At 38.5% G+C, this 27,496-nt stretch overlaps 7 protein-coding genes across 10 annotated transcripts; 4 read left to right on the top strand and 3 right to left on the bottom strand.

Annotated features, from left to right (window-relative positions):
* Positions 1 to 100: 100 nt before the first annotated feature.
* LOC126616519 (xyloglucan 6-xylosyltransferase 2) lies at positions 101 to 1,790 on the top strand. The gene has a single exon (XM_050284593.1). It carries the CDS (start codon positions 272 to 274, stop codon positions 1,616 to 1,618), a length of 1,347 nt encoding a protein of 448 aa, XP_050140550.1. The 5' UTR covers positions 101 to 271; the 3' UTR covers positions 1,619 to 1,790.
* Positions 1,791 to 2,716: 926 nt separating this feature from the next.
* On the bottom strand, positions 2,717 to 3,434 carry LOC126616520 (translocator protein homolog). The gene has a single exon (XM_050284594.1). The coding sequence runs from the start codon at positions 3,366 to 3,368 to the stop codon at positions 2,790 to 2,792; it is 579 nt and encodes a 192-aa protein (XP_050140551.1). The 5' UTR covers positions 3,369 to 3,434; the 3' UTR covers positions 2,717 to 2,789.
* Positions 3,435 to 6,020: 2,586 nt separating this feature from the next.
* Positions 6,021 to 9,296, top strand: LOC126614327 (dol-P-Man:Man(5)GlcNAc(2)-PP-Dol alpha-1,3-mannosyltransferase-like). Of its 2 annotated transcripts, none has more exons than XM_050281920.1 (12): positions 6,021 to 6,236; positions 6,315 to 6,349; positions 6,443 to 6,580; positions 6,682 to 6,750; positions 7,082 to 7,239; positions 7,319 to 7,385; positions 7,465 to 7,568; positions 7,752 to 7,886; positions 8,039 to 8,155; positions 8,503 to 8,636; positions 8,722 to 9,096; positions 9,205 to 9,296. In XM_050281920.1, the coding sequence occupies exons 1-11, from the start codon at positions 6,071 to 6,073 to the stop codon at positions 8,790 to 8,792; spliced, it is 1,194 nt and encodes a 397-aa protein (XP_050137877.1). In that variant the 5' UTR covers positions 6,021 to 6,070; the 3' UTR covers positions 8,793 to 9,096; positions 9,205 to 9,296. The 2 variants fall into 2 exon arrangements, with proteins under 2 accessions (XP_050137877.1, XP_050137878.1); XM_050281921.1 differs by having other exon boundaries at positions 6,022 to 6,236; positions 7,465 to 7,518; positions 7,798 to 7,886.
* A 2,530-nt stretch (positions 9,297 to 11,826) lies between these two features.
* Positions 11,827 to 13,295, top strand: LOC126617480 (heat shock factor-binding protein-like). The gene is made up of 5 exons (XM_050285571.1): positions 11,827 to 11,984; positions 12,308 to 12,361; positions 12,496 to 12,519; positions 12,596 to 12,638; positions 12,924 to 13,295. Exons 1-5 carry the CDS (start codon positions 11,982 to 11,984, stop codon positions 13,067 to 13,069), a joined length of 270 nt encoding a protein of 89 aa, XP_050141528.1. The 5' UTR covers positions 11,827 to 11,981; the 3' UTR covers positions 13,070 to 13,295.
* Positions 13,296 to 13,629: 334 nt separating this feature from the next.
* LOC126617479 (rapid alkalinization factor-like) lies at positions 13,630 to 14,116 on the bottom strand. The gene has a single exon (XM_050285570.1). The coding sequence runs from the start codon at positions 14,098 to 14,100 to the stop codon at positions 13,759 to 13,761; it is 342 nt and encodes a 113-aa protein (XP_050141527.1). The 5' UTR covers positions 14,101 to 14,116; the 3' UTR covers positions 13,630 to 13,758.
* A 974-nt stretch (positions 14,117 to 15,090) lies between these two features.
* Positions 15,091 to 18,529, bottom strand: LOC126617391 (protein LOW PSII ACCUMULATION 1, chloroplastic-like). Of its 2 annotated transcripts, XM_050285442.1 has the most exons (9): positions 18,193 to 18,527; positions 17,741 to 17,844; positions 17,456 to 17,591; positions 17,021 to 17,252; positions 16,396 to 16,553; positions 16,078 to 16,266; positions 15,873 to 15,973; positions 15,638 to 15,734; positions 15,091 to 15,386 (listed from the first exon to the last, which is right to left on the bottom strand). In XM_050285442.1, the coding sequence occupies exons 1-9, from the start codon at positions 18,433 to 18,435 to the stop codon at positions 15,312 to 15,314; spliced, it is 1,335 nt and encodes a 444-aa protein (XP_050141399.1). In that variant the 5' UTR covers positions 18,436 to 18,527; the 3' UTR covers positions 15,091 to 15,311. The 2 variants fall into 2 exon arrangements, 1 of the variants encoding a protein (XP_050141399.1); XR_007621350.1 differs by lacking the exon at positions 15,091 to 15,386 and having other exon boundaries at positions 15,873 to 15,969; positions 18,193 to 18,529.
* A 5,218-nt stretch (positions 18,530 to 23,747) lies between these two features.
* On the top strand, positions 23,748 to 26,295 carry LOC126614661 (putative indole-3-acetic acid-amido synthetase GH3.9). 2 transcript variants are annotated; one of them, XM_050282309.1, is made up of 4 exons: positions 23,748 to 24,054; positions 24,141 to 24,242; positions 24,519 to 25,342; positions 25,602 to 26,295. In XM_050282309.1, exons 1-4 carry the CDS (start codon positions 23,765 to 23,767, stop codon positions 26,174 to 26,176), a joined length of 1,791 nt encoding a protein of 596 aa, XP_050138266.1. In that variant the 5' UTR covers positions 23,748 to 23,764; the 3' UTR covers positions 26,177 to 26,295. The 2 variants fall into 2 exon arrangements, with proteins under 2 accessions (XP_050138266.1, XP_050138267.1); XM_050282310.1 differs by lacking the exon at positions 24,141 to 24,242 and having other exon boundaries at positions 23,811 to 23,900.
* Positions 26,296 to 27,496: the final 1,201 nt, after the last annotated feature.

Below are 27,496 nucleotides of genomic sequence, written 5' to 3'. Positions count from 1 at the left end.
TTTTTGTTTGGTCTTTTTCTTTCAACTTCCGTACTGTTTTATAAAAAGAAACGCTTATTAAGTTTTTTTTTTTTTTTTTGAAAGGAAGAAACGCTTATTAAGTTAAAAAACATTTCTAACATCGACCAAACCTCCGACATTGGCTTACAAAATCTTTGTCCCAAATCCATTTCTGTCAAAATTGTGGGTTCTAGGGTTTCCACTCCCCACCCACCAAAATTTGCCAAATTCCCCAATTTATTTATGTTCAATTGAGGTTCAAATTTCAGCTATGATATTAGAGAAATGCTTGGGAGCTCAACGATCGCGACGGATCCAGCGAGCTCTCCGGCACAGCAAGGTCACGATCCTCTGCCTCGTCCTCACGGTGGTCGTCCTCCGCGGCACGATCGGAGCCGGCAAGTTCGGAACCCCTGAGCAGGACTTCCTCGAGATTCGGGACCACTTCTACTCCCGCAAGCGGGCGGAGCCCCACCGCGTCCTGGAGGAGGTCCACTCGACGCCGTCCGACCCCAACAACTACAACGCCTTCGATTTTAACAAGATCGTGGTCGACGAAGGGGAGGACCGGCCCGACCCGAATAAACCCTACACTCTTGGACCCAAGATTTCGAATTGGGACGAGCAGAGGTCGAAATGGCTCCGGGAAAATCCTAATTTCCCAAATTTCGTCGGGCCTGGTAAGCCCCGGGTGCTTCTGGTGACTGGGTCGTCGCCAAAACCCTGCGAAAACCCGGTAGGTGATCATTACTTGTTGAAGTCGATTAAGAACAAAATTGATTATTGTAGATTACATGGGATTGAGGTGTTTTACAATATGGCCCTGTTGGATGCCGAAATGGCGGGTTTTTGGGCCAAGCTTCCGTTGATTCGGAAGCTCCTGTTGTCTCACCCGGAGGTTGAGTTTCTATGGTGGATGGATAGTGATGCAATGTTTACAGATATGGCTTTTGAATTGCCGTGGGAGAGGTACAAAGATTCCAACTTTGTGATGCACGGGTGGAACGAGATGGTGTATGATGAGAAAAGTTGGATTGGGTTGAATACCGGGAGCTTTTTGTTGAGGAATACGCAGTGGTCGTTGGATATGCTCGATGCTTGGGCTCCGATGGGACCGAAAGGGAAGATTAGGGAGGAGGCAGGGAAGGTGCTCACTAGGGAATTGAAAGGTAGGCCGGTTTTCGAAGCTGATGATCAGTCAGCCATGGTTTATATATTGGCCACTCAAAGAGAGAAGTGGGGTGATAAGGTTTATCTTGAGAGTGGATATTATTTGCATGGATATTGGGGTATTTTGGTTGATAAATACGAGGAAATGATTGAGAATTATCGACCTGGTTTGGGCGACCACCGGTGGCCGCTGGTGACGCATTTTGTGGGTTGCAAGCCGTGTGGGAAGTTCGGAGATTACTCGGTTAAGAGATGCTTCGAGCAGATGGATAGAGCTTTTAACTTTGGAGACAATCAGATTCTTCAAATCTACGGATTCACGCACCGGTCACTGGGTAGTCGAAGAGTTAAGAGAGTTAGGAACGAAACAAACAATCCGCTCGAGGTTAAAGATGAACTTGGATTGCTTCATCCTGCGTTCAAGGCCGCCAAGGTATCGTCTTCTTAGTTCACTCGTGTTACTTGATGTAGGATTTGTTAGAATCCGTATGCTATTTATTTGTCTCGTGCTAGATTTGGAGATAGTATTCTTTTGTACATTATAAATCTGTGTGCCACTTCCCGAACGAAAATCAGAGAGATTATTTATTGTTTCCAAAAATTCCGATCAGTTTTGTAGACATTATTGTGTTCATATTCATACTGTGGTGAGACTCGTTCAGGCTCGTGTTTGTGGATTATGCATGTATTACCCCCGAGTTTATACTGTAGCGGAGATAATTTCTTATCCCGGGAAACATAGTCCCGGGTGTATACCCCATCAAGAGGTATACACCCCGGACCCGGATAGGAACGTCCCTCGCATATTATTGTAAGTCCAGGCTCGTTGAATCTGCAATGGTTAATGGTTGGTTTTATGCATTAGGTTCAGAGATACTTGGTCTGTTATGTTCCATTCTCTCCTACCAAGCTAGTTCAATTTCTTAGTAGTTTGCCATCTCGATCTAGAGACTGGAGTTCTTTCACACTCTGGCTGTTTATGCTTCATTGGTGTCCCTGTATCTTCAACTAAATACAATTGCTCTACCACGTAGTACAAATCTTACAACTTTTCGGGTCTAAGCCCACACTGACCAACTAGGCTTAACTCACATCTGAAAAATAAGGACGACTTCAAACCAATAAGACTTCCCTCATTGCAAGGTAAGAGAGAATGTCAACCGTACACAAGGCTACCTTGCTTAGCGAGAGTCGGAAAAAAACGCCTATTGGATGCCATTTTACCCTTATTTTGTAAAAAGACTACATGAACCTGTGACCTTTCTTTACAAAGTTTAAGCGAACTCCGAAATATATGTGGATCATCTTAATAATGCTTTAAAATAAAAAAATTTAACAAAAAAATTTCGTTACTATTCATTTTAACAAAAAATCACATTTTTATATCCAAAAAAAACCCTTGTACTATTCATTTTAACTTTTATTTTATCTTTATCGTTAAAATTCAAAATTTTCAAGTCATTATAATTAGTTTTTCTTTAAAATAAAGTGTGTTTCGAATGCGATATAAGGGTTTCATAAGAAACATTTCTAAGGAGACTTTGCAAGACACAAAAGCTTATAGCAATTACATTGAGAAATGCATGCATACATAACATAAGCTGCTGTACACTGAAACTTCAGTGGAATACAAGCTTAAGATTTACGACGGCCAAAAACGCAACCCACGCCAAACTCGGCTTCGTAAGATCGGCAGCGACCGGATTCACACCCTTAAACACCCGAGAACATCCGATCATCGTCCCGAACATCCCCATGCACACGATCAACCCGACCCACGGAGCCCCCGCCCCGAACACAATCGGATCCCAAATCAAACTCAACCCTAGCTGGGCCAAGTAAATGGGCAGAGCCATCGGATTCTTGTGGAACCCACCTTCCGCCCACACGAGCCAAGCAGCCAGGCCCATGAGAAGGCTGGAGGCTATGCAGGTTAACCGCAGGGCCCACAGGGGAGGGATCCAGAAGGGCTTGGTTCCGATGCGATATGGGTCGGATGAGCCCGCGTAGATAGCCAGGAGATGGAGAGAGACGGGGATTGCGACTGCCACGGATAGGGACCTAAGGCCGCGTTTGGCCATGTCCATTTTCATGTCCTTTTTGCTTCTGTGACCGCTCTTGTTCGTGGCGGTGGCCACGGCGGCGGTCGTAGGATCATCTGCCCTGCGTTGCTTGAGGTGGTCGGAAAAATTATCCATTTTTTAGAGAGAGACAAAAGGAGTGTGTTTTTTATTTTGTTTCTTTCTTTGTTTTGGTTTTGTTGGAGGAATTTCAGGTGGGAGATATATAGACGAGAGCGAGTTTGCAGGGAGGACACGTGGGCGGTGGTGGAGGCAAGGAGTGGAGGGGGTGGAAGACGTACACGTGGCTAATGGAGATTGTACTTGTACGTACGTAGTAGCAGATCCAGATGATTAACGGTGGAAGCTGAGTGTAGCCACACGTGGCCTGAGGGTTGGCTTTTAGAACCAAAAACTCGTTATGTTGAAAAATTTTTAGTTATGATGAGAATAAAGATTGTACATTACGTGTTTTTATGCAAGTGGTGGAAAATTTTAATTTTTAAGTTATTAACCTTTTAACACACATAACCCACCATTTATATAAGAATACCTAATGTACCATATCGTGTAACGATCACATTGAAAAATCTCTTATTCGGTCGGTATTATAATGCATGGACGCATGCACGCACGTCAGGGATAAGATTTGCAAAAGTGCGATAAGATAGTCTTTGTCAAACTTGTATTCATCCAAATACACAACTCAGCTCAATAGTGCAACTTATACAAGTATGCTGACATACCGAACATGTTTTTGTCAAAAGATTAAATGATCCGAGTCACTGATTCTCGAAAAATCTAGGTGAAGATTTCCATGTAGGATCACTCCTAGCCTCCTACTACTACCCTTCACACAATCATCTATATACATTCAACACAAAATGTACAAAGTTGATAGTGTGAAAAAGTTGATGAAGTGAAACATTTGCATTTGTGGGTTTGAGCAGTATTTTTTGTTAAACGATAAATTTTGTTAGATTAGTCACCGACATGATTCGAACTCACGCCGTCATGCAATCAACTCATTTTCACCACTGTGGTAAAATGTCACTTGCGTGGGTCAAAGCAATTGACTAAAGTAGTGTGCCCGCCTCATCCATCTTGCGCCCAAGTTCAAATCCTCGTCCACGTCAATCAGGGACAACTAGTGATTGTTATTAGTATAGTCTGTATGGTGAACTCCAGCTTATTGAGAACCGTAGTTTGTTTACTAACTACTCATACGAGATTTGAAGCTTATCCAAGTTTTGGTTTGTCCGGTGCACCATTTTCAAGTGGCAGGAACGACATTGAAGGTTACAGGTATCACCGGGTACAACCATACAAGGAACTTCAAGATAGAATCCATTTAGATTGTATTTTACTGGAGTTCTAAATGTAGCTTGATTTTCATATATGTTATATTATTAAATCTGAAAAATATCACAAATAATTTGAGAGAGAGAGAGAGAGAGAGAGAGAGAGAGAGAGAGAGAGAGAGTTGGGAACTTGGGAGAGAGGGTAGGAGGAGGCTTCGGTTGAAGACGATCAGGCGGTGAGTTGAACATTTGACGCAGAGGAGCTTTCCGAGCTAGATGCTGGCACCAGTAGAATATTTCGTCGACGATGAGAGTACAACGGAGCAGTGGCGGAGCCAATGTGGAGCATTGGCCGTTGCTGACTCCAATAACATATATAATACCCTCTTTGAAATTTCGTTTGACCCTTATACTAGCTAGATAGATGAAATGAAGAGACCTTTAATCAATATTCTTTAAATTGACACAAATCAAAGCTATGTCATTTGTGTTATGTTTCATTTAAAAAAAGTTTAGCATGTTAATTCTCAAACAAGATGAAGACTGATCAAATACGCAAACACCTTCTTCTCCCAAACTTTATATCTCCTAATTCAAAGCTTCTCTAGTGTTCAAATTCGGTCAGACACACTCATCACACTTGGTTGTGCCACAGAATCCCAATCATAAATTGACAATTATAAGTAAAAGAAGTATGATCAATTTTTGCAACCTTATATTTTATGCCCATATCGTTGTAAATTTTCAACTCTCCGACACTGTGCCTGTGGAAGAGAAACAAATGGAATAGCACACAGAGAGTGGTATGTGAGTTTCTCTCGCAGATTTTTTTTAATCAAAGAACAACGTGCCTAGTCACCACCACAGAACACGGGGGCCATATTTTGGGCTAGCCCGTACATAAATATACGAGTAAATTGTAACAATGATCTCTTAACTAAAAACTAAAATTCATCCTCATGAGTCCCTCAACTCATTAAAATGTGCAGTTATGGTTCATCAACTAAAAGTTCATTACCATTGGTCCCTCAATTTTAATCCAACTGGAGAAATAGTCCTTCAACTTTAACTCAATTAGAGCAATGACCCTCAACTTTAACCCCATTGTAGCAAGGTCATTCCAACATAACTCATTTTGACAAAATTTTAACGAAGTTGACGAAAATGACCAAAATTACGCGTCTTGATGAGTTGAGGGATCCTAATTGTGGTCATTCCAACATAACTTATTTTGACAAAATTCGGATAAAGTTGACAAAAATGACCATAGCTACACATTTTGATGAGTTGAAAGACCAATGGTAATGGATTTTTAGTTGAGGGACCATTGCTCAAATTTGATTAAAGTTGAGGGATCATTGCTACAATTTACTCTAAATATAAAGATTATATTGGGCCTATGTTTCTGTTTACCATCAACCCGGCCCGATTTCAAGCAAAGGTCAGATCATGGACTCTAGTATTCAAATCCAACGGTCAGGTCCTTTTTTAAATTTTTGGTACGTTTGAGCCTTGGGGTCCAAAGACGACGACTCAACCATGGCGGGCAGATCGACGGCGGCGACGCGGCCGAAACCCCCGCAACGGCGGCGGATTTCCAACTCCTCGAACCCCAAATTTCTCAAAGACCCTAAATTACTCTTCTCTTCCGCCTTGCTCCTTTGCGATGCGATCCTAGTCGCCCTTATCATCGCCTATGTCCCCTGTAATCTATCCCTCTCTCCCTCTCTCCCTCTTGTATATATGAATTCGGATTGGTGATATTGTGACTGTTGGGTTGCAGATACGAAGATAGATTGGGACGCGTACATGTCACAAGTGAGTGATCTTCCCCAAGTTTATATCTTTTTTCTTTTGACTGTTTGGTCACTAAGAAAATATGCCGAGAAAATGACAGTATTTGATTGACAGGTTAGTGGGTTTCTTGGTGGAGAGAGAGACTATGCTAACTTAAAAGGCGACACAGGGCCGCTGGTTTATCCTGCTGGTTTCCTCTACTTTTATTCTGCTATTAAGTATGTTACAGGAGGCCAAGTTCATCCAGCTCAGGTGATCATTTTTTTTCGAATACGGAAGTTTTTCCATTGATGTTTTTAGTTTTTACTCGTAGTTTTTGTCCGATGGTTTCAGTTTCTATTTCATGTTTGCAGATTTTGTTCGGGATTTTGTACATTATAAACTTGGGGATCATATTGTTCATCTATGGGAAGACAGATGTGGTATGACAAATTTCAGTCTTTTTGTGAATATGAAGTGTTGATTCTGCTTTAGCGCCTTTTGCCCACCGGTTTTGATGTTGCAAAGTTGTGATGGTTTAATGAACTATCTATTGTACATGCTAATTGATGACAAAATAAATGGAAGGTTTTTCCATGGAATTCGTAGTCAAACTAACTGTATTACATATTTGGATGTTTAACATAAGTGTTACCGGATATTGAAGATAACAGCGTATTGTTTCTCAGCTGACAACTTTGGTTTAAACTTGATTCTCCTCCCTTGTGTGTCAGCTCTGATTTTGGCTTCCAATTCCCTTTTGTTATTTTGCAGGTTCCATGGTGGGCTTTCATCTTGCTTTGTCTATCGAAAAGGGTTCATTCTATTTTTGTGCTTCGTCTTTTTAATGACTGTTTGGCCATGATGCTCCTGTATGCTTCATTGGCCTCACTTCTTTACCAAAAGTGGCATCTGGGACTGATCATTTTCAGGTAGCATTCTTACATCCTTGATGAACTTTTGTGAAGATAAACTATGATTGTTTAACTTTGCCTTTTGTGATCTGTCAAGTGGAGCTGTTTCCATAAAGATGAATGTGCTTCTCTATGCTCCACCTCTACTACTCCTCATGTTAAAGGTAATTTAATTACATTTCTATAAGATTCGTGCATGAGTTAGTTGCTAAAATTTCTCAACCAGCAGCACATCTTTTACAGGCTATGAGTATCGGTGGAGTGATATCAGCGTTATCTGGTGCGGCGCTTGTACAGGTGCTTACCTCTTCCTTTTGTTTTCAACGGACTAATGTTTGCATAGGCTTGTAAGCTTTCATTTGATTTAGCCTTGCAGCCTTGATGTACATTCTATTATTTTTCTTTAACCATTTTTAGAATTCAGAGTAAGCAACTCTGGTAGTGCAGAAGTTGACTGTATGTGTTTTATTCCAACATCGTTAGGTGAGCTAAACTTCAAGATCCTCATTTCAAGAGCATTATCCTGTCAGGTGTTCATTTGTTGACAGCTATTTGCTGAATGGTATGGTTCTGCAGATACTGTTGGGGATGCCTTTCATCATGTCTCATCTGTTTGCATACATCTCAAGAGCCTTTAATCTCGGTCGTGTTTTTATTCTCTTCTGGTACATTCTTTGAACAATAATTTATGATCTTTAAGAGAAATTTCTCCATTCGAATTTCTGTGCTCATTCAGCAATACATGGTCTATTTTTCATTTGAAATTCCCTTCATTAGTGCACTTCGTTGTTGAAAAATAACATGCAATTCTTTTCAGGTCTGTTAATTTCAAGTTTGTTCCTGAGCCAATATTTGTATCGAAGGCATTTGCAATATCTTTGCTGATTGCTCACCTTGGTTTACTCACTGCTTTTGCTCATTATAGATGGTGCATGTAAGTATAACTGTACAATTCTTTTTAATAAGCGTTGTTGGGGAAGTGGCGTGGAGAATGTGTTAGGTGTATGGATCGTTCTATTTTTATGGCAGTAAAAATTTTTTAGGAAGTTATAAAGTTGAAGTTATGAAAGTTGTTCCCGCCAAAAGAAAACATTTGTCCTGATCTCAACATATTTCGACATTTGACAATCACAACCTCCTGATACCACTCTACTGGCACTAAGATACTCTTGTCTACAATAACATGCAATCCTCTAGTATCTTGACAAGTGATTGGAATTTATAGATGGCCAAATAATTATGTATTTTTGCCGAATATGTTTTGGTAATCGTCTTGTGCAGGCATGAAGGTGGACTCTTCAAATTTTTGTATTCTAGACTTGATCGTATAAAACTCAAATTTGCTCTTACAAGTTCATTCCCTTTGAAGAAGTCCTTCAATATCCATTCATCCAACAGGGTCCTTAGGAAAGAATGTAAGTAACAGGCCTCTGTAATAAGGTTTTTTTTCCTTACTACTTCTCCTTTTAACTGATACTAACGTGGGCATGGTGATTTCAGATATTGTGACGACTATGTTTGTTGGGAATTTCATCGGTATTGTATGTGCTCGATCATTGCATGGTAGCTAATTTACAATATTGGATCTGTAAAAGTTGTATTCTCAAATGAGATGGAAAGCTGATCGCCTGAATGCACCTATTTTCTCTGATCCCGATGTCAATGCATAACCTGTGCTAATATGGCCACTACTTTAGAATTACAGGGATTTCTTTTTATGGTGCTCCCCTACTCATGAAGTGGTATGGCGCGGTTCAATATTTATATTCATTAATTTTGTTCATAGCACTCAAAAGATCTTTATGTCTCTGACTGCAGGTATTTCCATAGCTTACCTTATCTATTGTGGAAAACGCCTTTCCCCACAGTACTCCGGTAGGCTGCTTTATCATTGAAATCCTTAGGCTACATAGTCTTCACTAATTCATGTATGATTACTACTTTGATCTGTTTTGTTGATTGAACTTATTTTATTCTGGACAGTATACTGTTGTTTATTGGGGTGGAGTTCTGCTGGAATGTATTTCCTTCAAGCCTGTACTCATCGGCAATGCTTCTTTTTCTCCACCTAGTAATACTGGTCGGTCTATGGTCTGCCCCGTCTGAATATCCTTATGTGGACAACAAAGCATCGACAGAGAACAAAGATAAATGATGCTGCATTTACTGGATCTTCATAAACAACGCTTACAGACGATATAGATCTGCTAATGAAGAGGTTTTGCTTCTTCTCTTGGAAAAAGCATCAGGGTTTTGTTTCTTCTCTTGAAATTGTTGTTCCAGTGTGTATCAGTTATGATTTATACAATTGGAATAGTCCTCTTCTTACTTCTTTTGAGAACACAGTCCGGTGTCGGAATCATTTTTAGTTGATGGATGATATCAGAAAGAAGGCAGCGAGTTTCCGTTGTTTAGCTTGTAGTTTTTCAAGAATTTGAAAGTATTACACGATTGGCGAACTAGCTCTTGATCTAGTATTACTTCTCTTTTAAAATTTGAATGAGGTTTGGATTTGATCAAGGAAGATGGTGCATGTTAATTCAATTTGGTGGGCAAGAAATCAGTGAATATCTCCCAACGGATAGATTGTTGATTTTATTTTGTTTTGTTTTGTTTTGTTTCCGCGGTTTCATTTCTTTTTTTCTTTCTTTGTAATATATAAATTTCAGTTAATAAAATATTCCAAAACTATATCCTTCTGACACGAGTACAAAAATAGTGCAATTGATTAATGTAGTCTCTAAAAATTCTCTCCTTGGTAAGAGTTCTTTCCCTTTTCCTTGAGAGTATTTCTCACTACCTGTGAGCCTTTCATTCTTGGATTTTTCCGGTGGCATCGGGCCTAGCTTCGGTTTGGGTCAATCGTCGTGTCTTTTCTTTTTTCTTTTCCTTCTTCTCTCCCTGCCTCTACAGTTATCTCTTCCCAATTCTCTCTTTGGTCTCCCCTGTTCCTCTACTCTTGAAGGTATACCTCTTTCCTGCCTATCTTCGATTCAATCGTCAGCCACGTTTCTTCTTGAGCTTGTGTGTCTAGTTCTGACGGTTGATCCAACTTGGATGGTACAACCACCACCACTTTCTCATTGTAATCTGTCGGTTTAGACAGAGTTGTTCGTGGGTATTCACGAACTTCATTCTGACAGTCGGCTTTGCTCACTTGGCTGCCACTCATCCCTTGTTTATGGCTGTGCTCTTGTAGCAACTTGTGGTTGGAGGTGACATCTGTGGAGGTGTTACTGGACGGAGGAGGGGAATCAACTGTTGGACCTGTTTCAGAGGGTGGAGATGGTTGTGGAAGCTTTTTTCTGTTTTACTTTAGTTTTAGGTCTTTTTTTGTTGTATTTCAAGTGTGTGTTGGGCCTTTGTTGTAAAGTGTATTTTTTGTAATAAAATTCCCTTTGACCGAAAATAGTGCAATTGATTGGATAATGGAATACCCTTTTTGTTCATTGACATTGGAGAAATTAATTATACTCGGGCCGAAAATGACATATATTCAAAATCAAACACTAACTATCGAATGACGAATGCAGGATTAAACGCTCTTAGTCATTTAAGTTGGAATCACTCGAATGCAAACCTATCACACTTCTTTGCCAACGACGTATCAATGTGCTAGGTTTAGCCTCATCAGAATGAATTGTAGTACATGAAACATACGTTCGCAATCAAAATGAATTATAGTACAAGAAAAATACGTACGCTCGGCGTGTACAAGATTAAAACATCAATTGTAGCTTTGGCCCAATTGGCCAAAGAGAAGACTCGTAAAGAGAGTATTAATTCTCAGGTGAAAACGTGCATGCTATTCTAACATGACGTGGGAGGATTAAAATTGTTAGATTATATGAATAGTCAAGATTTGTCTAAATGCATGTAACTGCACGAATGATAAATGTAGAGAATCGAGATCCTTTATCTTTATCTCTATTAGCAGAGAGCAGACACTTTGTGTGTGTGAACAACCGCCCACCTCCTCTCACGTTCTCCTCAAGCGCAACCGCTTCAGTTCATTCAAACAATCTAAAAAACATCATGATTTTACTTGTATGAAAAAATGATGCTGGGATAATTTCTTTTAATAAGTGCATATTTTTATCTTATGTAAATATTTTGATACAAAATTACTATTTTACCCTCCTTTTGTAAATATTGTGTATCAAAAGTGAGGGTAAAATAGAAAAAATGGGGATATGATTGTTATTTTGTCAAAAGATACAAAATTACTATTTTGCCCTCCTCATGTCAACGCTGTGTATTCAAAAGTGAGGGCGAAATTGAAAAAAAATGGGGCAAAAAGTTGACAAGCCCTCTTCTCTTAATAGAATAGAAGAATATATTTATTCGATGCCAAAAAACACTTAGGAAATCTACAATTTTTTGGATTTCATATTTACTAGTAAAATCAGGTGAAGAAAGACTTTTAACTTGTGCCTATTTATTACCGTTAAATGTACTAATTTTTTGGTCAATTGAAGTTATTTTCGTTCATTTTGTAATAGAAATTTGAAATTCCAGTGGCGCTCAGCTTCTCAACTTCCAAGTCATTGACTTTCCAAAAATACCCATCATCACCTTGGTCCAGAAAAAGAAAATTTGAATTCAAAAAGAGGGGCATAGAAGTAATTTCGTGTCCAAACGAATCACCGGAACTATAAACCAGAGGCCACACCGCACCCAAAGGCCCCAACGCATCGCCATTGCAGCTACTGTACGGACGGAAGAAGGAGCAAGAAGAACACTTCCAAAAGTTGCAGAGAATGGTAATTTCAATTCTTCGTGCTTTATTTCGTTATTTTTCTGGAAATAAATCGTTCAATTTCGTCTAGTTTTGCCGTTAGGGTTCCTGAATTTTTCAACTCCGATTCGGTTCAATTCAAAATTTTGAATTTTCTAGCTACAATTTGAATGCCCAAATTCGTTTACTTTTGATATCACCGCAAAAGCTTCTGTCTTTCTCTCTGATCGTTGCAATTCGCCCAAATGTGCGTCGGTTTTGGCGATTGTTGCTCGTACGACGTGTCGTTAGGGCCACTCTGTGGAGCACTTTGGCTGTGTTTTGCTCTGAATTTGTTTTTCTCTGCAGGACGGGCATGATTCGGAGGATCCGAAGCAGAGCACTGCCGACATGTCTGCTTTTGTGAGTGCCTAATTGTTCTCATAGCTTTCTGAGTTTCGATTTTTGTTCGAAAAATGAAGAATTTTGAGATTATTGGATCATTTTTACAAGAATGTTTGTGTTGGTAATGATTTTTCGGTGTTTGTTTTTCGCAGGTGCAAAATCTTCTTCAACAAATGGTGAGTTTTTCTCGAGTTGAGGTGATGTTGGTTGAATCAAATAATTGACTGTTATTGATAAAATTTCTGTTTGCAGCAATCTAGGTTCCAAACAATGTCCGACTCCATTGTTACGAAGAATATCCTTTTCCCGTTTTCTTTAACTTTGAAAGCGTTTATCTGTCCGCGTTAGGGTTATGTCATATTCGGTTCTCAATTAGTTATAGATTCCTCCTATAGCCACAACTACCAGTATGTCTGATTAGTTTGAAGGAATTAGTCTGTGTATACTTTTTGATTTTCGGTTTTCATTTGGTTTCTGGTTTTGCCTGCAAGTTTTGATAGTTGGATCTTGACGGGTTTGAAACCTTACTATCCGTGTGCTATCAGTGAAATATCTGTTATGTTTCCTTAACTATGATCACTTGACGAGATGGGCTCTCGCATAAATGAGTTGGAGAGCAGCATCAACGACCTAAAAACAGAGATGGGAATGGAGGGCTCTCCGTCTCCAATGCAGCAGTCCAAGCCAGCATCAGATGAAGTGAAGCAAGATGAAGGTTCCGCATAAATTTAGTTACAATTCATGTTCTTGATGATAAACATAGTGCTCATCCTACATTCGATAAGGTTTTCGGTTTTTGTGCTATCTTTTCTTTGTCTGCGATTGTGTATTTGTGCTTGACCGATTGAAGCTGATGTTTCTATGAGATTATAAACACTCGTTGTGCTCTTGTAGCTAATGATGTTCGCGGTCTATCATTTGAAAGTCATTAATATGAGATGATATCTTATCATGCGTTGTTTCTTATCAGAATTTAACAGTTCACTGCTGTTTGTTTATTTTTGAGTGTTTGGCTGCTGGGAAAACTTTGACATTCCGTAGCATCTTTATATTTCATAAAATTATACTAGTCGGGAACATCCTAGAACGATGATTCTCGAACTCGTTTACCTACTTAGACTGTGGTTGGCCCAGGTCAGACTTCTTCGTGCAGGGACTCACCTTTCAGAATAGCCCCAACCGAGTTGGCTCTGGTTAATCCAGGCATACACAAGTAGGATGACTCGAACACTGCTCTAGCCAGGTACTTCCCGGTTTGGGATAGATTGTTAAGTTAAATAACAAGGTTGATCAAGAAAATTTCGACTACAGTATTGTCGGGATAAAAACAGAAAGATAAGGCAATAGTATGAGCATTACAATTCACAGCATGATCTGTTACTTAAATCCATAACATAAAACAGCTACACCGGTGATCAACTCCGGCAACGGGCAATAGCAGTGCATCCGCGTTTGTAGGGGTTGCTCTGAGCACCTGACTTGCAGTTGTAGTAGGAAGCACCTCTGTGAGAGCAAGGCACGGTGTTTCTCTGCAGAGCTCCATAGCTTATGTACTGTGAGGTGGCCAAGATGCGCCTGCTGATCTCTGAGTCCATGCCAAACTCAACATCATGATCATCCATGCACTCTGCTACCGAACCCTCGCAGCCGGGTCTCAGCGGAACCCAGCTCACCCTGTGATCGCCCCCTGCATCAGCGGAGATGATCAGAGCGGCGACGAGGGCCAAGGAAAAGATAATGGTGGAGGAATTGGCCATAGTTTTTTGTATGGTGTGTTTTTGGCTGCCAACTTGTATTTATAGCTGCTGAGTTGTTATAAATACTATGAACAAGAGAAGAAGATAACCTAGGAAGGGACGAAAGGTTCAGTAAATGGAAAATTGGATGCTGATTTCTTCAAGGAGGTGATTACTTTGTTGACTTGCATTAATTCAACCTCGTTCCAATTGCTACAAAGAAAACTGAAATTGGAACAATCCATGACTTGTTCAAAACCTACCAAGAAAATGAAATCAACCACTACCGGAAAATATGCTGGTAGAGATTTCATAAGGGCCGTTTTCGGACTGTTTCCGCTCGTAAGTGCTTTTGTTAGAAGTGCTTTTTATCATAATCACGTTGTGACTTTAATTGAAAAAAACTAGGTGTTTCTTGAAAAAGCAATTGGAATTTGGAAATGCTCACCCTCTCCAGAAATCGCTTATTTGACCTGGAAGTGCCTTTTGAGTTTTTTCTATCAAACGTTATTACAGAATTATTAGTTAGCAGAGAGCTATTTTAGCCGTTCTTGAAGCAATCTCAAACGAGCCACATCAAAACCAAAGCACACTCTTTTAGCGATTCTTAAAGCAATTTCAAATAAGCCGCATCAAAACCGAAGCAAAAGCACACTGCTTGTTGAAATATGTAAAATGATTTTATTATATTCAAACGACAAGTCGGTGTGTAACTACTCATTGAAATTGATATAGTTTTTTTAATTTGCGCCAGCAGGCACTACAACAACTTCGAGCCACTTAAGCGGACTTTGATTAAACTTCTTCCTACGTCAAGAGATTCAGACTATTCTTTTTGAAAACAACAGCTAAACCAGCCGTTCTATATTATACTCGGTCAGTTAGGTATAACGGTGGTTAGGGACGAGAACGAGAGTGTGTGAGAGTAAAACGCTTGACTACTTAAGCTACAAGCCCCCACAGAGTTATGTAACGGCATTCTAGAAAGGACGATCCAACCAAGAAACTGCGTTGTATATAATAAAAAATCGAAATATATTTCCACCCGTCTAAAATTCACTGTTCGTGGTAAAATTTACAATACATCAGTGGAATGTACATGAATTGTGCTTCTGCAGACGTATTAGTAATACAAAATGACCCGTAAGGGATGGAGTTGAAGGAAATCTTATGGGGGTTGGGAAGTGTAAGAACCAGATGATTGCCTAACAGAGGCATCCATAAAAACTCTCCTATCTTTCGAGTTTACTAAGTAATGCTTCTATTGGTGGCAGCTCCTGCACAATTTGTTGCCAGTCCGGCATGCCCTGCAAAGACATCGGAGTATATTACAGATGTATTCAACAACAAAACAATAAAAAGGGAAACGAAAAGGAGAGGATGACACTCGGAGTTAAGTTTTCCTTGGGTCGAACCAGTTTAAACGTTTGTAGGGTGTATGGAAATAAATGGAGCAAAAGAAATGCGTATATTTGAAATGAAATGCAGGAGATTAAATCTGCTATTTCAGAAACTCAAATCCAGAACTTAAGTAGCCATAAATGCAGTATGCACTTACTTTCCCTGATCTTCGAACTCGACCATCTAGGCGCAGTATAATGTAGACATCCTCTCCAGGAGTAACTCCTTCGGACTTTTGCTGATCCTTTATCCACCTAAACAAGCATATCAACACAATAATGCATATAAACCATACAAACCGAATAATGCATACAAACACAAAACATTTTGTTATTTAGAGTAATAAATTGATGGTCAAACAAGTGTGTAGACAATAAAGAGTAGCACGTAACCTTTCCCATTCTCCAGGGGATTCAACCTCAGCCCTGAATCGGATTTCAGCTTTTAACTTTGACTTTGCAGTTATAGACTGAGTTCGTTTCTCGAAATCTTCCTACCATTGGAGCCAACAGATATGGTGGGAAGAATGAAATAACTTATCGAAGTCTATCTCAGAACATGCATTGAGAACTATAGATGAAAGTCTTTGCATCTTACCCCAATAGAAGGAAGAGCAGCCACTGCCTTTGAAGGTGTACCGAAGCCTTTCTTCTCTATTTGAGGTACCTTAACTTCATCCCAGATGACAGGAACTAAAAGAACACCTCTTCTCAGGAGCTCGGTTCGAAATCTTGCTGCCTGCTGGATACTTAAGGCAACAGTCTCCTTCTTCCCTGCTAAAATAACCTAAATTCTAGACTTTATCAGACCAATGGCATTGATCCAGATAATGAAAACAGAAAATAGATGTAGAATTACAAGAACTGCACGAACGTATAACCTACATAGAGATAATGAAGAAAGAGTGGTACTCACAGGCCTAACAGTGTCTCGCAACTGCACAAGCTCAACAACCCGGTTGGTGGAGAGGCGCAATGGCAATCTCGATAGATTTTCATCGCGAGATATTTGTGAAAGTTGTTCCTCCTCCCTCTTGTTTTCCCATAAAAACAACGCCACAAGAACAATAAGACCTGTAGATTACTGATTCAAAAGCTTAGTCATATTAAATAGCAAGTTACAATGTTCACTCAGTATCATATTCAATCCCTTGATCTCCCAAGAAATTGAAAGACATGACCGCCAATGAACAGTGAACACACAACCCAAAAGCTTACACTCTTGAAAGTTGGATCTTTTGGTTTTTTTATTTTTTTTATTTATTTTTTATTATTTTTTTTCTGCTACTCCCAATTTCTATGAGATACTCATTGAATGAATGATAACTCATACGTCTCCAGATATTCTATAAGATTATTACGTTCTGTTTTCGATGAAACAAAGTATCTTACAAAGAACCATATCTGACAAACGTAGTATTGTTATTTATAACAACGTTATCTCATCAAAGACACTCTATATGGATTAACTCAATACTTTTATACATAGAAAAGAGGGAGAACAGTACTTTTTATATGCAAGTAAAAGCACTTGATTTTACCTCCAACATTAACGGCAACATTGCCAGCAGTTTCCCAGAGATCAGGGGCATCATCACCACCTTGAAATGCACGGAACAGCCGGGGTACAGTAAAGAACGTTGAGATTCCTGCAGCTGCAGAGAATGCTACATAAAAGAATCTCCTAATCCCACGGAATGGTGCTTGGACTTCACTAATGAGTTTGAGATCTCTCCTAAAACTGTAGCCTATATCTTCCCCACCTAGTCTAGCCTGCATAAATAAGAAATAATTGTCATAAAAGATGTCCAAAGACAGAAGAAAACGTGGCAAGGTTTCAACAATAAATAACAGCTATTCATATGATTCCATCGCTTACAAACCCCAACCGGTTGAAACAACCAGAGGATGAGATGCACTCTCAAAATTACAGGACAAAACAATTTACAGTTAACAGTTTGAGTTTAGTAACAAACCTCTTCCTGCAATTCCTTAAATTCAGGCAAAGCTCTGAAAGAGGCCAAGTCGGGATCATTCAAAATTGTGCCAAATTTGAGGTCATATTCTCTCAAGGCGGTACGTAGACAATCAGCAGCTTTCCTTCCTTCCCCTCTTCCTCAAAATGTGAAGAAAAAAAACACCTATCAGCCTAGCTAAGAATTAGTTGGACGTAAATTCAGATAGAAAATATAAACTTCGGGCATATTTTCAATAGTCTGAGATGCATAAGGAAAACCAACACAATAACCCGAAATCCCTACTTGTAGGCGTGACAGCAGGCTTTGTTATACAGTGCAGCCTGGGCCTCGATTGGGTTGGGATCCAAACTCAGTGCTGTTTCAAACTGAACTAAAGCATCTTTAACCTGAAAACTCCAGGATCATAGAGACACGATATCAAATATTTCATACAGCACAAATGAGAGCTTCTTATTCACCAAAATCCAAATTTCTAAACGTATGCAAATTGAAACAATGCGCAAAGATACAATATTTCTGCTTTCCCAACCTCAAAGTTCAACACATTAAACTAAAGATACGGTATTTCCTACTTAGGAAACCGAAAACATTAATATCGACACATTATCAATAACATATAGACAGTACGTTCTTGATAGAAAACTAAAACTCAACACACCCATCTCACAAAAACGTAAAATTTGCTCAAAGAAATCGAAAGTTGCGATGATTAGTAGGGAAATAAGGGAAATTACCCGTCCTTTGGAGAAGAGCTGGAGACCCAAATTCACACAAGACTCGGGGGTGTCTGTATTGGCTTCAGTGGACTGAGAAGTTGAAGAGCAGGAGATGAGAGAGATGCGGGCTGAGTTCTGGTGAATTTGCAAATGGGTGAGGAAGGCGGTTGCTCCGCCGGGAAGAGACGGCCTTTTTCGTGTTATTGGGTTCGAGAAGCGGAGCCGTAGGTGGTGATGCAGAGCCGGAGCAGCCACAGCCATTAGAGCGAGTTTTATCAACTCGCACCGTAAACCTTTAACACTCTGTTATCGACAGAGAGAAGCGGATCCAGTGTCATTAGTGCACCAACAACAGAAGATCCACACCGCCCATAACTTACCCTTCACTATATTTGGGTGGAGATAAACCTTTACATTTACCGTCACTAATGTAATATCCTATTATATTCGAGAAACGTTTTTCTAAATTTATTTTGATCTCACTTTACTTCTGAAATTTGCATAAATGTATTCTCTGAAACTCAATTTTGCTTCACTTTGTCATATCCGTTAATTTTATTAAAAATTATGTTAAGTCTGCTTATGTGGCATAATCAAGCGCACTTATTTGCCATATGTGTAAAATAATGTTAATTTTTTTTCTAGATATTTTGAAAAGTAAAAGAAAAATAAATTGGAACTTGGGGTCACTTTTTAATCAATAGGCATTGTGAAAAATGAAATAATATGACCTGATGAGCGAAGGGTCTCGAAGGGACAGGAATATATAATATGGAGTTCATTCAATCAGGAGCAACGAAACTCATTCGATGTTGTTACTTGCGGATTGACTCGTACAGCCAAGTTAAACGCTTAATTTAGAGAGGAGACTCATTCAATTACACAAAACAAATGTATATGGAGTCCTACATACATATAGTACAATACATTAATAGGATAGATACTTAATACTAAGATTATAGTTGCTAAACACCTAATAATACATAGCTTTGAAAGATGAGAAGTTACAAACAATGAAATTTAATATAGAAACTATATTTATTGTCGTGCACTACATCATACTCCTGTTCTTGAAAAGAAAAAAACTCGTCCTTGAGTTTCCTTGTTTTTTTCTCGATCTTTTGGATGACCTTTCAAATCTTTCCACAGCAGCCACATCAAAAGAAATTCAGAATTGTTAAAGTTTTCAAACCCACAAAATAAGTACATTCCACTTCCACGCTATTCCTAAGCAAGTACACCTTTGTTCCTTGTTAATAGAAATTGACTTCAAATCAAGCACATAAGATTTCCAAATTTGTTTCTTGTAAGGAGTAGGGTCGGAGGGATATTGAGGAACCACAATCAAATTCGCCGATTCTTTTCTTCAAAAATTTCCTCTCTAGATTGTGAGTAACGAAATCTTCCCAAACGCAATCATTATGCAAATGCAATGTTTTGACCTCTTTATGAAGCTATATATAAAATGTTTCCACCATTGTATTCATATTATGTGGATAACCCCAATCCACAAAGCATTTATCTCCTAGCAGCAGCAGTATACTCGTCGTCATTATCATATACTTGTCGTAAATTGGTGGAGAATTCCAATTGATGAAACTAATCTCTTCAACGACTTGATCTTGAAACGGCTTTATAATCATAGCCATGACCTTTAACCGCAACGGAAAACCTGCTCTGATACCATGCCCGATCTAGTTATGAAAGTGAACCAAAGTTAGATAACCACTTGCACATGACTAGACACAAAAGGAATGGATTCCATTGACACCAAAACTTAGCCCCCAACAAGCTAAAGTTGAAAGTTGAAACAGAAACAACTGGATCTGTCTGTCATATTATATAACCACAATGCTTTCTCTGATATAGGAAAAGAGAGAGTTCAATTTAGTGAGTCACACCACCTATAAGGCTACAACATATATGAATAAATAGACCATATATTATATGCCTGATGCGGAAACAGTACCGCATTATCGCCGCGTCCGCACTCTCAAAAGTAAAAATCATCACAAAATTAATGCTGGTTTTTTAGTCTCGTTACATTAATTTGGCACACCTTCTCTTTTTCTTTTGTCCATCACTACGCAAAAGGCTGCACCAATTGTGCTGCCAAAGCTACAAATTAATGCTCAACCACAAACTCACAAACCCTTTGAGCAAAGATGTTTTTGTCGGTCCTTTTTGTCCTACTGTAAATTGTAATAGCACTTTCACATGTAAATGTTTTGATCTTGAGTGTAGGGCTGGCTTGCTAGTTGCTCATGAGAAAGTGGATGCTTTGGTGGAGTATATATGTTTAGAACCTGAAGATGGGACCATGCAATGCCCTTTCGATCGGCATATATTCGGCTGCTTTACAAAGATTATATACCAGTTCAACATTTCTGTTCTCTTTCTGAATTATAAATGATTTAATGAAGAACCCATCCCCATGTTACCTCAATCTTAACAGTTGTGTGAGTAAGGAAGTTCCCATGTTATGCAGTTATACGATAGAAATAAAATTCTTATATCAAATTCATCAATTTTATTTCAGCTAATTACTTTTAAAAGAGATTGCATGACAGTAAATTCAATCTTTTAAATCGGAAAACCCTAAAACCTATAGACAAAAGAAAACCCCTGAGAATAAAAGAAATCTGATCGATATGTTAACTCAGTCTTATCATTTGCTTAGTTCAGAAAGTTCTGTGCTATTGAGTGAGGATAGAAATAAGAATGATTCTCATGTCAAATTCATCAATGTATTTGAGCTAATTACTTTTAAACGAAAGACTGTGGGACGTAAACCCTAATACAATCATTAAAAAGGGAAAACCCTATAAAACCCTTAAGGTCGTACCCAGTGCACAAGGCTCCCGCTTTATGCAGGGTCTGGGAGAGGTGAATGTCGGCTAGCCTTACCCCCATTTTATGGAGAGGCTGCTCCCAAAAACCCTATAAAACCCTAAAGACAAAAAACCCTAATAAAGAAATCTCGTCAGATTGTGTTCGAAAACTAAGGATAGATAATCACATGCTAACCGTAAATAGATAGTCACATGCTCTTGATCTGTTTGGCCTAGCTAGCTGACGAATTTGTTACCTGATCAGTTATCACAAAAACGATACTGCACACTGGCATGATTGTGTTCGAAAACTAAGGATATCCGAAGTGGATTTGGATGGATATATATCACGAAACCAATGCACCCAAGAGTACATATGGGACTAATAATTTTTTAGTTTGGTGAGTGTGCTGAATATTATACTTAGAATTCTTCCAACCCAAAAACAGATATATTGGAGGCCACCATGATTTCAGTGGAGGTCCAGTACTCCCCCCTGGTCATGGAATTTTGATCAAAATCTAGGTCCAGTATAGTTTACTTTCTTCTACACCATCAACAACCTAGCCAGCTATGGAAAAAAGATTTCAATGTCAATATACAGCCATGTCTTGCTAGAATTATCATGCAAAGGAAAAAAAAGGTAATTATTGTGTGTGTAAAGATGCTTGCTTTGATGTAAGGAGCTTGTAGCTTGGTTCATTAAGAGCATTCACCATTCACCTGAAGTCTCGAGTTTGAATTCCACAACCCCCGGAATATCGCTCTGTAAAAAAAAAATTCTGGCTGTGATACCTGCTAATTGGACGTCCATTTTGGATAAAGATGTGTCATTATTTTTTCTGCTGGGCGGTCGGCAGTCAGCTTAAGCATCTTGATCAACTCAATGAATAGTTGAGATTGTTTGTTTGCCACAAGAAAAGAAATGGCCTATCGATCAAATCCCATCATAAAAGAGAAGCTGCAAGAAATTCCTTGTAATCCAATCCAATGTCCTAAATGTGATACTTAGGAATAACTTTAATTTAATGTCGGGTTTTGAATGACCTGACCTCTTGATGCCTGCTGCAACTTCCAACTTGGCCAACTTGGCTTTGTTGTTTTCGAGTGGCCTTTCTAGTGCAGGTGCAGCTTGTTAACTACCAAAGATGGTAGAAATTTTTTAGTGTGATGCCGAGTTATGTTTTAACATGGGTGAACGACAAGGATGATAAAAGAGCTCATAACTACATGATTGCATTGGTAAAACAGTGAAGGTGTGATCATCACACCTGAAAAATTACTCGAGCGATTATTGATGAGAATTCAATGCAAATACTTCTTTTTTTATTTGTGTTTTACACGTCGCATTTTGTTCTGAGAGATAGAGGGGAACAGAAACTGAGAGAAAGTTGGTGATTTTAAGCTTTCTTCACACTTTAATTGACGCAGGAAAGGAGCAAAAAGCTCTATATATCTAGCATGTGGACAATACATGATGTAGAACCAGATAAATAAAATCAATGAGCATTTGAAAACCCACGTCACGTTGTCCTGTTATCAAAGTTACAAGTATAGACATGATTATATATACTTCTAATCACCATCAATTAGTATGGAGGAGTTTAAAGGAAATTTGACTGAAATGATCGATATACAAATCTCGATTGGTGAAATAATCGAATCCACAAATCTCAGTTGTTGAAATTATCACTTTTTAATATCTGATCGAAATGTCGTTAATATTTCATATATTACTCGATCAAATAAGGAAGGGGTCATTTAAACGATTGGAATTTGTAAATCGATCATTTCAACCAATTTTTGAGTTTAATTTACATGCCTACATATCTGCCCTCCTGTTGCGTTTTCCAAAAATGGAGATGATCTCCAATCAAGCATGTTATGGTGCAATTAGCAAGAAAAATATCCCAACTTTCTGATTCTCGTAATGTTAGGGACAATATATCAGTGGTAGAACACCATCCTAGTCTTGATGTAACATAATTGTGGTTACAATGACCCCTTAATTTATCTAGCATACGTGTGCTTTAAAACTTTCTCGACCAATAGTGTATCACAACATATATAACATAAGAAAATTGGTTTAGATGAGGATTTTACAAATTTCAATTGTCGAAATAATCAAAATCTAACAACGATAACATATTAATCAAATATTGACGACATTATCAATTAAATATTGACGACATATCAATAAAATTCCAAAAAGTGGTCATTTACGCAACTGGAATTTATATTTTCCTCATTTCAACTAGCTTCCCTATTATAATTAAAGATGGACACTAATCAATAGTTGACCATAGTTGTGTGTTAGTTCCGAGCCGCACTATTTATGTTCTCCAATTAAGAATCTTTAGATGTGAAAATCATGCATGTAGTGAAAAACAAAACTATGAAATTGTTTAATATAAATATCATGCATTCCATGTAGAATTGCTAGTTGTTAGTGGTAATTGGTGTAGGGGACAGAATAAATCTGAAATGTTTAAATAAACTTTTAGTGAACAATTTTGATGCGTATAGCTCATTGTTATAGTTCGCAGTTTGCACTCATGATCGTAGGGGCCAAATTGTTATAGTTTCTACAAATCATATGTAGGGGCCACATTATGGATGGCGTCAGCACCAACTGTTCCCAATCAGGTTGCAGTGATGTGGAAATGCAAAAAAGAATTAAAAGGCAAACTCATTATATATAGACCTATTGGGTTCTAAAACTATATATTGAGCAAGAAGAAGAGCTGTAAACTAAAAACATGGACGGGAAGAAACTGGAGTACAAAGGCGAGGAGGCATTGAAGGAGATTGAGAGGCTCACAGCCAAGGCTGGTAGAGTTCAGTTGGACATTTTGAAAGAGATCTTAACACGAAATTCGAAAACCGAGTATTTGAGTAAGTATATGAAGGGATCAAAAGATGTATCAGATTTTAAGCTATGTGTTCCTGTCATTAATTACAAGGCCATTCAGCCTTACATCAAAAGGATTACTAATGGTGAAGACTCGTCTCTCATTACTGGCCACCCCATAACTGAAATATTGTGCAGGTAGCTCTGCCTTTTCCTTTGTTTACTTGTTTTTCTATTTCTTTTTTATCAATTTTTTTTACTCACTTGGCTTATTGCATTTGCAGTTCAGGAACTTCAGGAAGAGAGCCCAAGATGATGCCGTCGATCGCAGAAGATCTGGATCGTAGAACCTTTCTATATAATCTCATTATGCCAATTATGAACCAGTTAAATATCATAACTACTCTGTCCATTAATTTATTGACCTAAGATTGTAACTATAGTATAAGGAACTGTTATCGGCACTTAAAAAATATGTAGTCCCTATGAACTTGTCTAAGGGAAATATCTCTCTTGTGTTTTTATTAACAAAAAAAGGCTAGAAGGACCTTTTTGGGGTGCCAATAAGTTTACGGAACCCAGTAGGATGTATATGTATCTATCTTGATATGCAAAAGTATATATATACAGTTATACCCACGTGTTTGATATTCTAACTGCAGGTATGTCCCTGGACTGGATGAGGGCAAGGCTATGTTCCTCTACTTTGTGAAGGCAGAAATGTCAACACCTTGCGGCTTACCAGCTCGAACGGTACTTACCAGCTACTACAAGAGCAGCCACTTCAAGTGTCGTAGCCCTGACCCTTTCAACAATTGCACAAGTCCCGACCAGACAATTTTTTGCAATGACAGCAACCAAAGCATGTATTGCCAACTCCTATCCGGTATAGTCCACCGCCACCAAGTCCTGAGGCTTGGCGCCGTCTTTGCATCCGCCTTTCTCCGAGCCATTTCGTTCCTAGAACGAAATTGGATCAACTTTTGCAATGACATCCGTACCGGCCAATTAGACCCTTTGATCACAGACCCAGAATGCCGGTCATCAATGGCTCCCTTAATTTCTGTCCCTAACCCTAGTCTAGCCGATGAGATCAATGAAATTTGTAGCCTTCCATCATGGAAGGGAATTTTATGCCAGCTTTGGCCTAAAGCGAAGTACATTGAGGCTGTTGTCACGGGGTCTATGGCACAATATATCCCAGCTCTAGAGTACTATAGTGATGGAAAACTTCCCTTGGTTTGCACCATGTATGCTTCCTCAGAGTGCTACTTTGGCGTTAACTTGAAGCCCTTGTCTGACCCCGCTGACGTGTCGTTTACCCTTTTGCCGAATATGGGGTATTTTGAATTCATACCTTTGAGAGAGAATGGGACTCGGCTCATGAACATAGATGATGATGAGGAGGTGCGTAATGACAAACTTGTTGATTTGGTGCAAGTGAGCCTTGGCTGCTATTATGAACTGGTGGTTACCACCTTTGCTGGTAAACTTATATTAATTTTGTTTCAGCACTACTTCATTAATTTCTTTTTCTCCTAATTAAAGTGCTCGTTTAGGAGTGCTTTTAGAGTGGCGAAAGACGCTTTTGGGAAACCAAGAATGCTTATAGTAGAACAATTTTATGTGTTTTTGAGTTACAAAACCAATATTTCTGATTCTTACAAAAGCACTCACAAACATACCCTAAGATTGTTTAGTACCTACTTAGTTAATTGTTTTGAGTCTGATGAACCATTAATCAGGACTGTATCGTCATCGAGTCGGTGATGTGCTCCAAGTGACTGGATTTCACAATAAAGCACCACAATTTCGGTTCATCTGTCGGAGGAATGTTGTTCTCAGCATTGATACTGACAAAACTAATGAGGAGGACTTGCACAAGAGCGTTTCTGTAGCAAAAAAGTTGTTAAAACCCTTCAATGCTCTTCTTGTGGAATACACTAGCTACGCGGATACGTCACGTCTACCCGGCCACTACGTAATGTATTGGGAAATTATATACCATGGATCAATGGTGGACTCAACAGCCCCACTTGATGATAAGGTGATGCAAGAATGCTGCATTGCTGTCGAAGAGGAACTTGACTACATCTATCGCCGGTGCCGCGCGTATGACAAGTCCGTAGGGCCGCTTGAGATTCGGGTGGTGGAGCCTGGGTCATTCGACGCGTTGATGGACTATTTCATCAGCCAAGGGGGTTCGATCAATCAATATAAAACGCCGAGGTGCATCAAGTCGAATAAGGCGCTTAAGCTGCTTGATTCTAATGTGAAGGCATGTTTCTTTAGTCCAAGAGATCCTAAGTGGATCCCTTAGACTCAGAGTGTGTTAATGATCATAGTCAAGATTAGGACTCTTTTTGTTAGTCTTCATTTTCCTGCTACTGAACCAATAAAGATTCTGCACCTATAAGCTGTTGGTGCAATAAGTTTAAATATGCATTTGCAGCCCATATGATACGCACCTTAATTTGATTATGTATTCATCATTTTTTCACATTAAATCATGTAATGGGTACAGAAAAAACGTGTATAAAGTTAAATAGGTAAAAAGAAAAGATTGATTAATTGAAATAATAAACATATAAACATAGGCTGACTCATCATCATCTGATGTGAAAAAATGGTCAATGGTTATAAATTGAAAATTCCCCAAAAAAAAGGTTTAATAATAAAATATGCTTATGGTTTTGGTTTTGGTTTTGGGTTGAAACCAATTTTTCTAAAAAAATAAAATATTGGATAATGTTTGTGTCTATCCTCTCACTTATGATTAATATATTTTCACCGTATAAAATAATCCGAACTATTTATTCTTTTTTATCATCATCTAAAGATCATATCTGCTAAAACTTATTCAACTTGAAGATCATTTAGAGGATATTTTCATATTATTTTGCACATAAGTTTTGATACAATATCGTATTTTTTTTTTATCTTCTTGTAGATCCTTTGAATAATTTTTTGGTTGTGCAAACCAAAGAGAATGATGACCTTGATGTCCATCTGTGTCAAACCAATTGATGGATAACAAGTAGCATTCTCATAGTGAACCATTCATTCATTTGGTCCATATGAAGGGTTGAACGATCTCCGAATCAAAGGAAGAAGTAAGCGCTATAAGACCGACATAGGCCTAGGCCTACCCTCACTCTTTCAGCCTTTTTTTCTTACTATTTTATATATATATATATATTGTAAACTTAGTATTATACCTTTTTTTTGGTAAACTTAGTACTATACTTCTTTTTACAAAACTCTTAAATTCTATTCACCAATAGTTAAAACAAAAGGACTCTTTTTCTTTTCAATTCCAACAACAGTCATCCTAAAACTAAATTTAACATCTTAACATCTTATTTAATAAAAGAATCAATCTCTTAAAATTAAAACTTAAAGTCTAGTTTAGTTTTATAAAAAAAATATCTCACATTGTCCAATTGAAGAATAATAAACTTTGAGCTCTTCCTCACCCCCTTCTTGAAATTTCATATATTTTGTCCTCCCACTCCCAATCCCAACCCAGAACAATATATATTAAAGTTTGTAAATCTCTATGTTCTCTTTTAATTTTTTACAAAATTTTTAAAAGTTCATACATTTGTTCTCCAAATTCCAAATCCATTCTTTTTATTTT

This window comes from Malus sylvestris, chromosome 3 (assembly GCF_916048215.2).
Source record: "Malus sylvestris chromosome 3, drMalSylv7.2, whole genome shotgun sequence".
Taxonomy (NCBI): Eukaryota; Viridiplantae; Streptophyta; class Magnoliopsida; order Rosales; family Rosaceae; genus Malus; species Malus sylvestris.
Note: the sequence above shows the minus strand (reverse complement) of the source record. Positions and strands in the feature narration are given on the sequence as shown.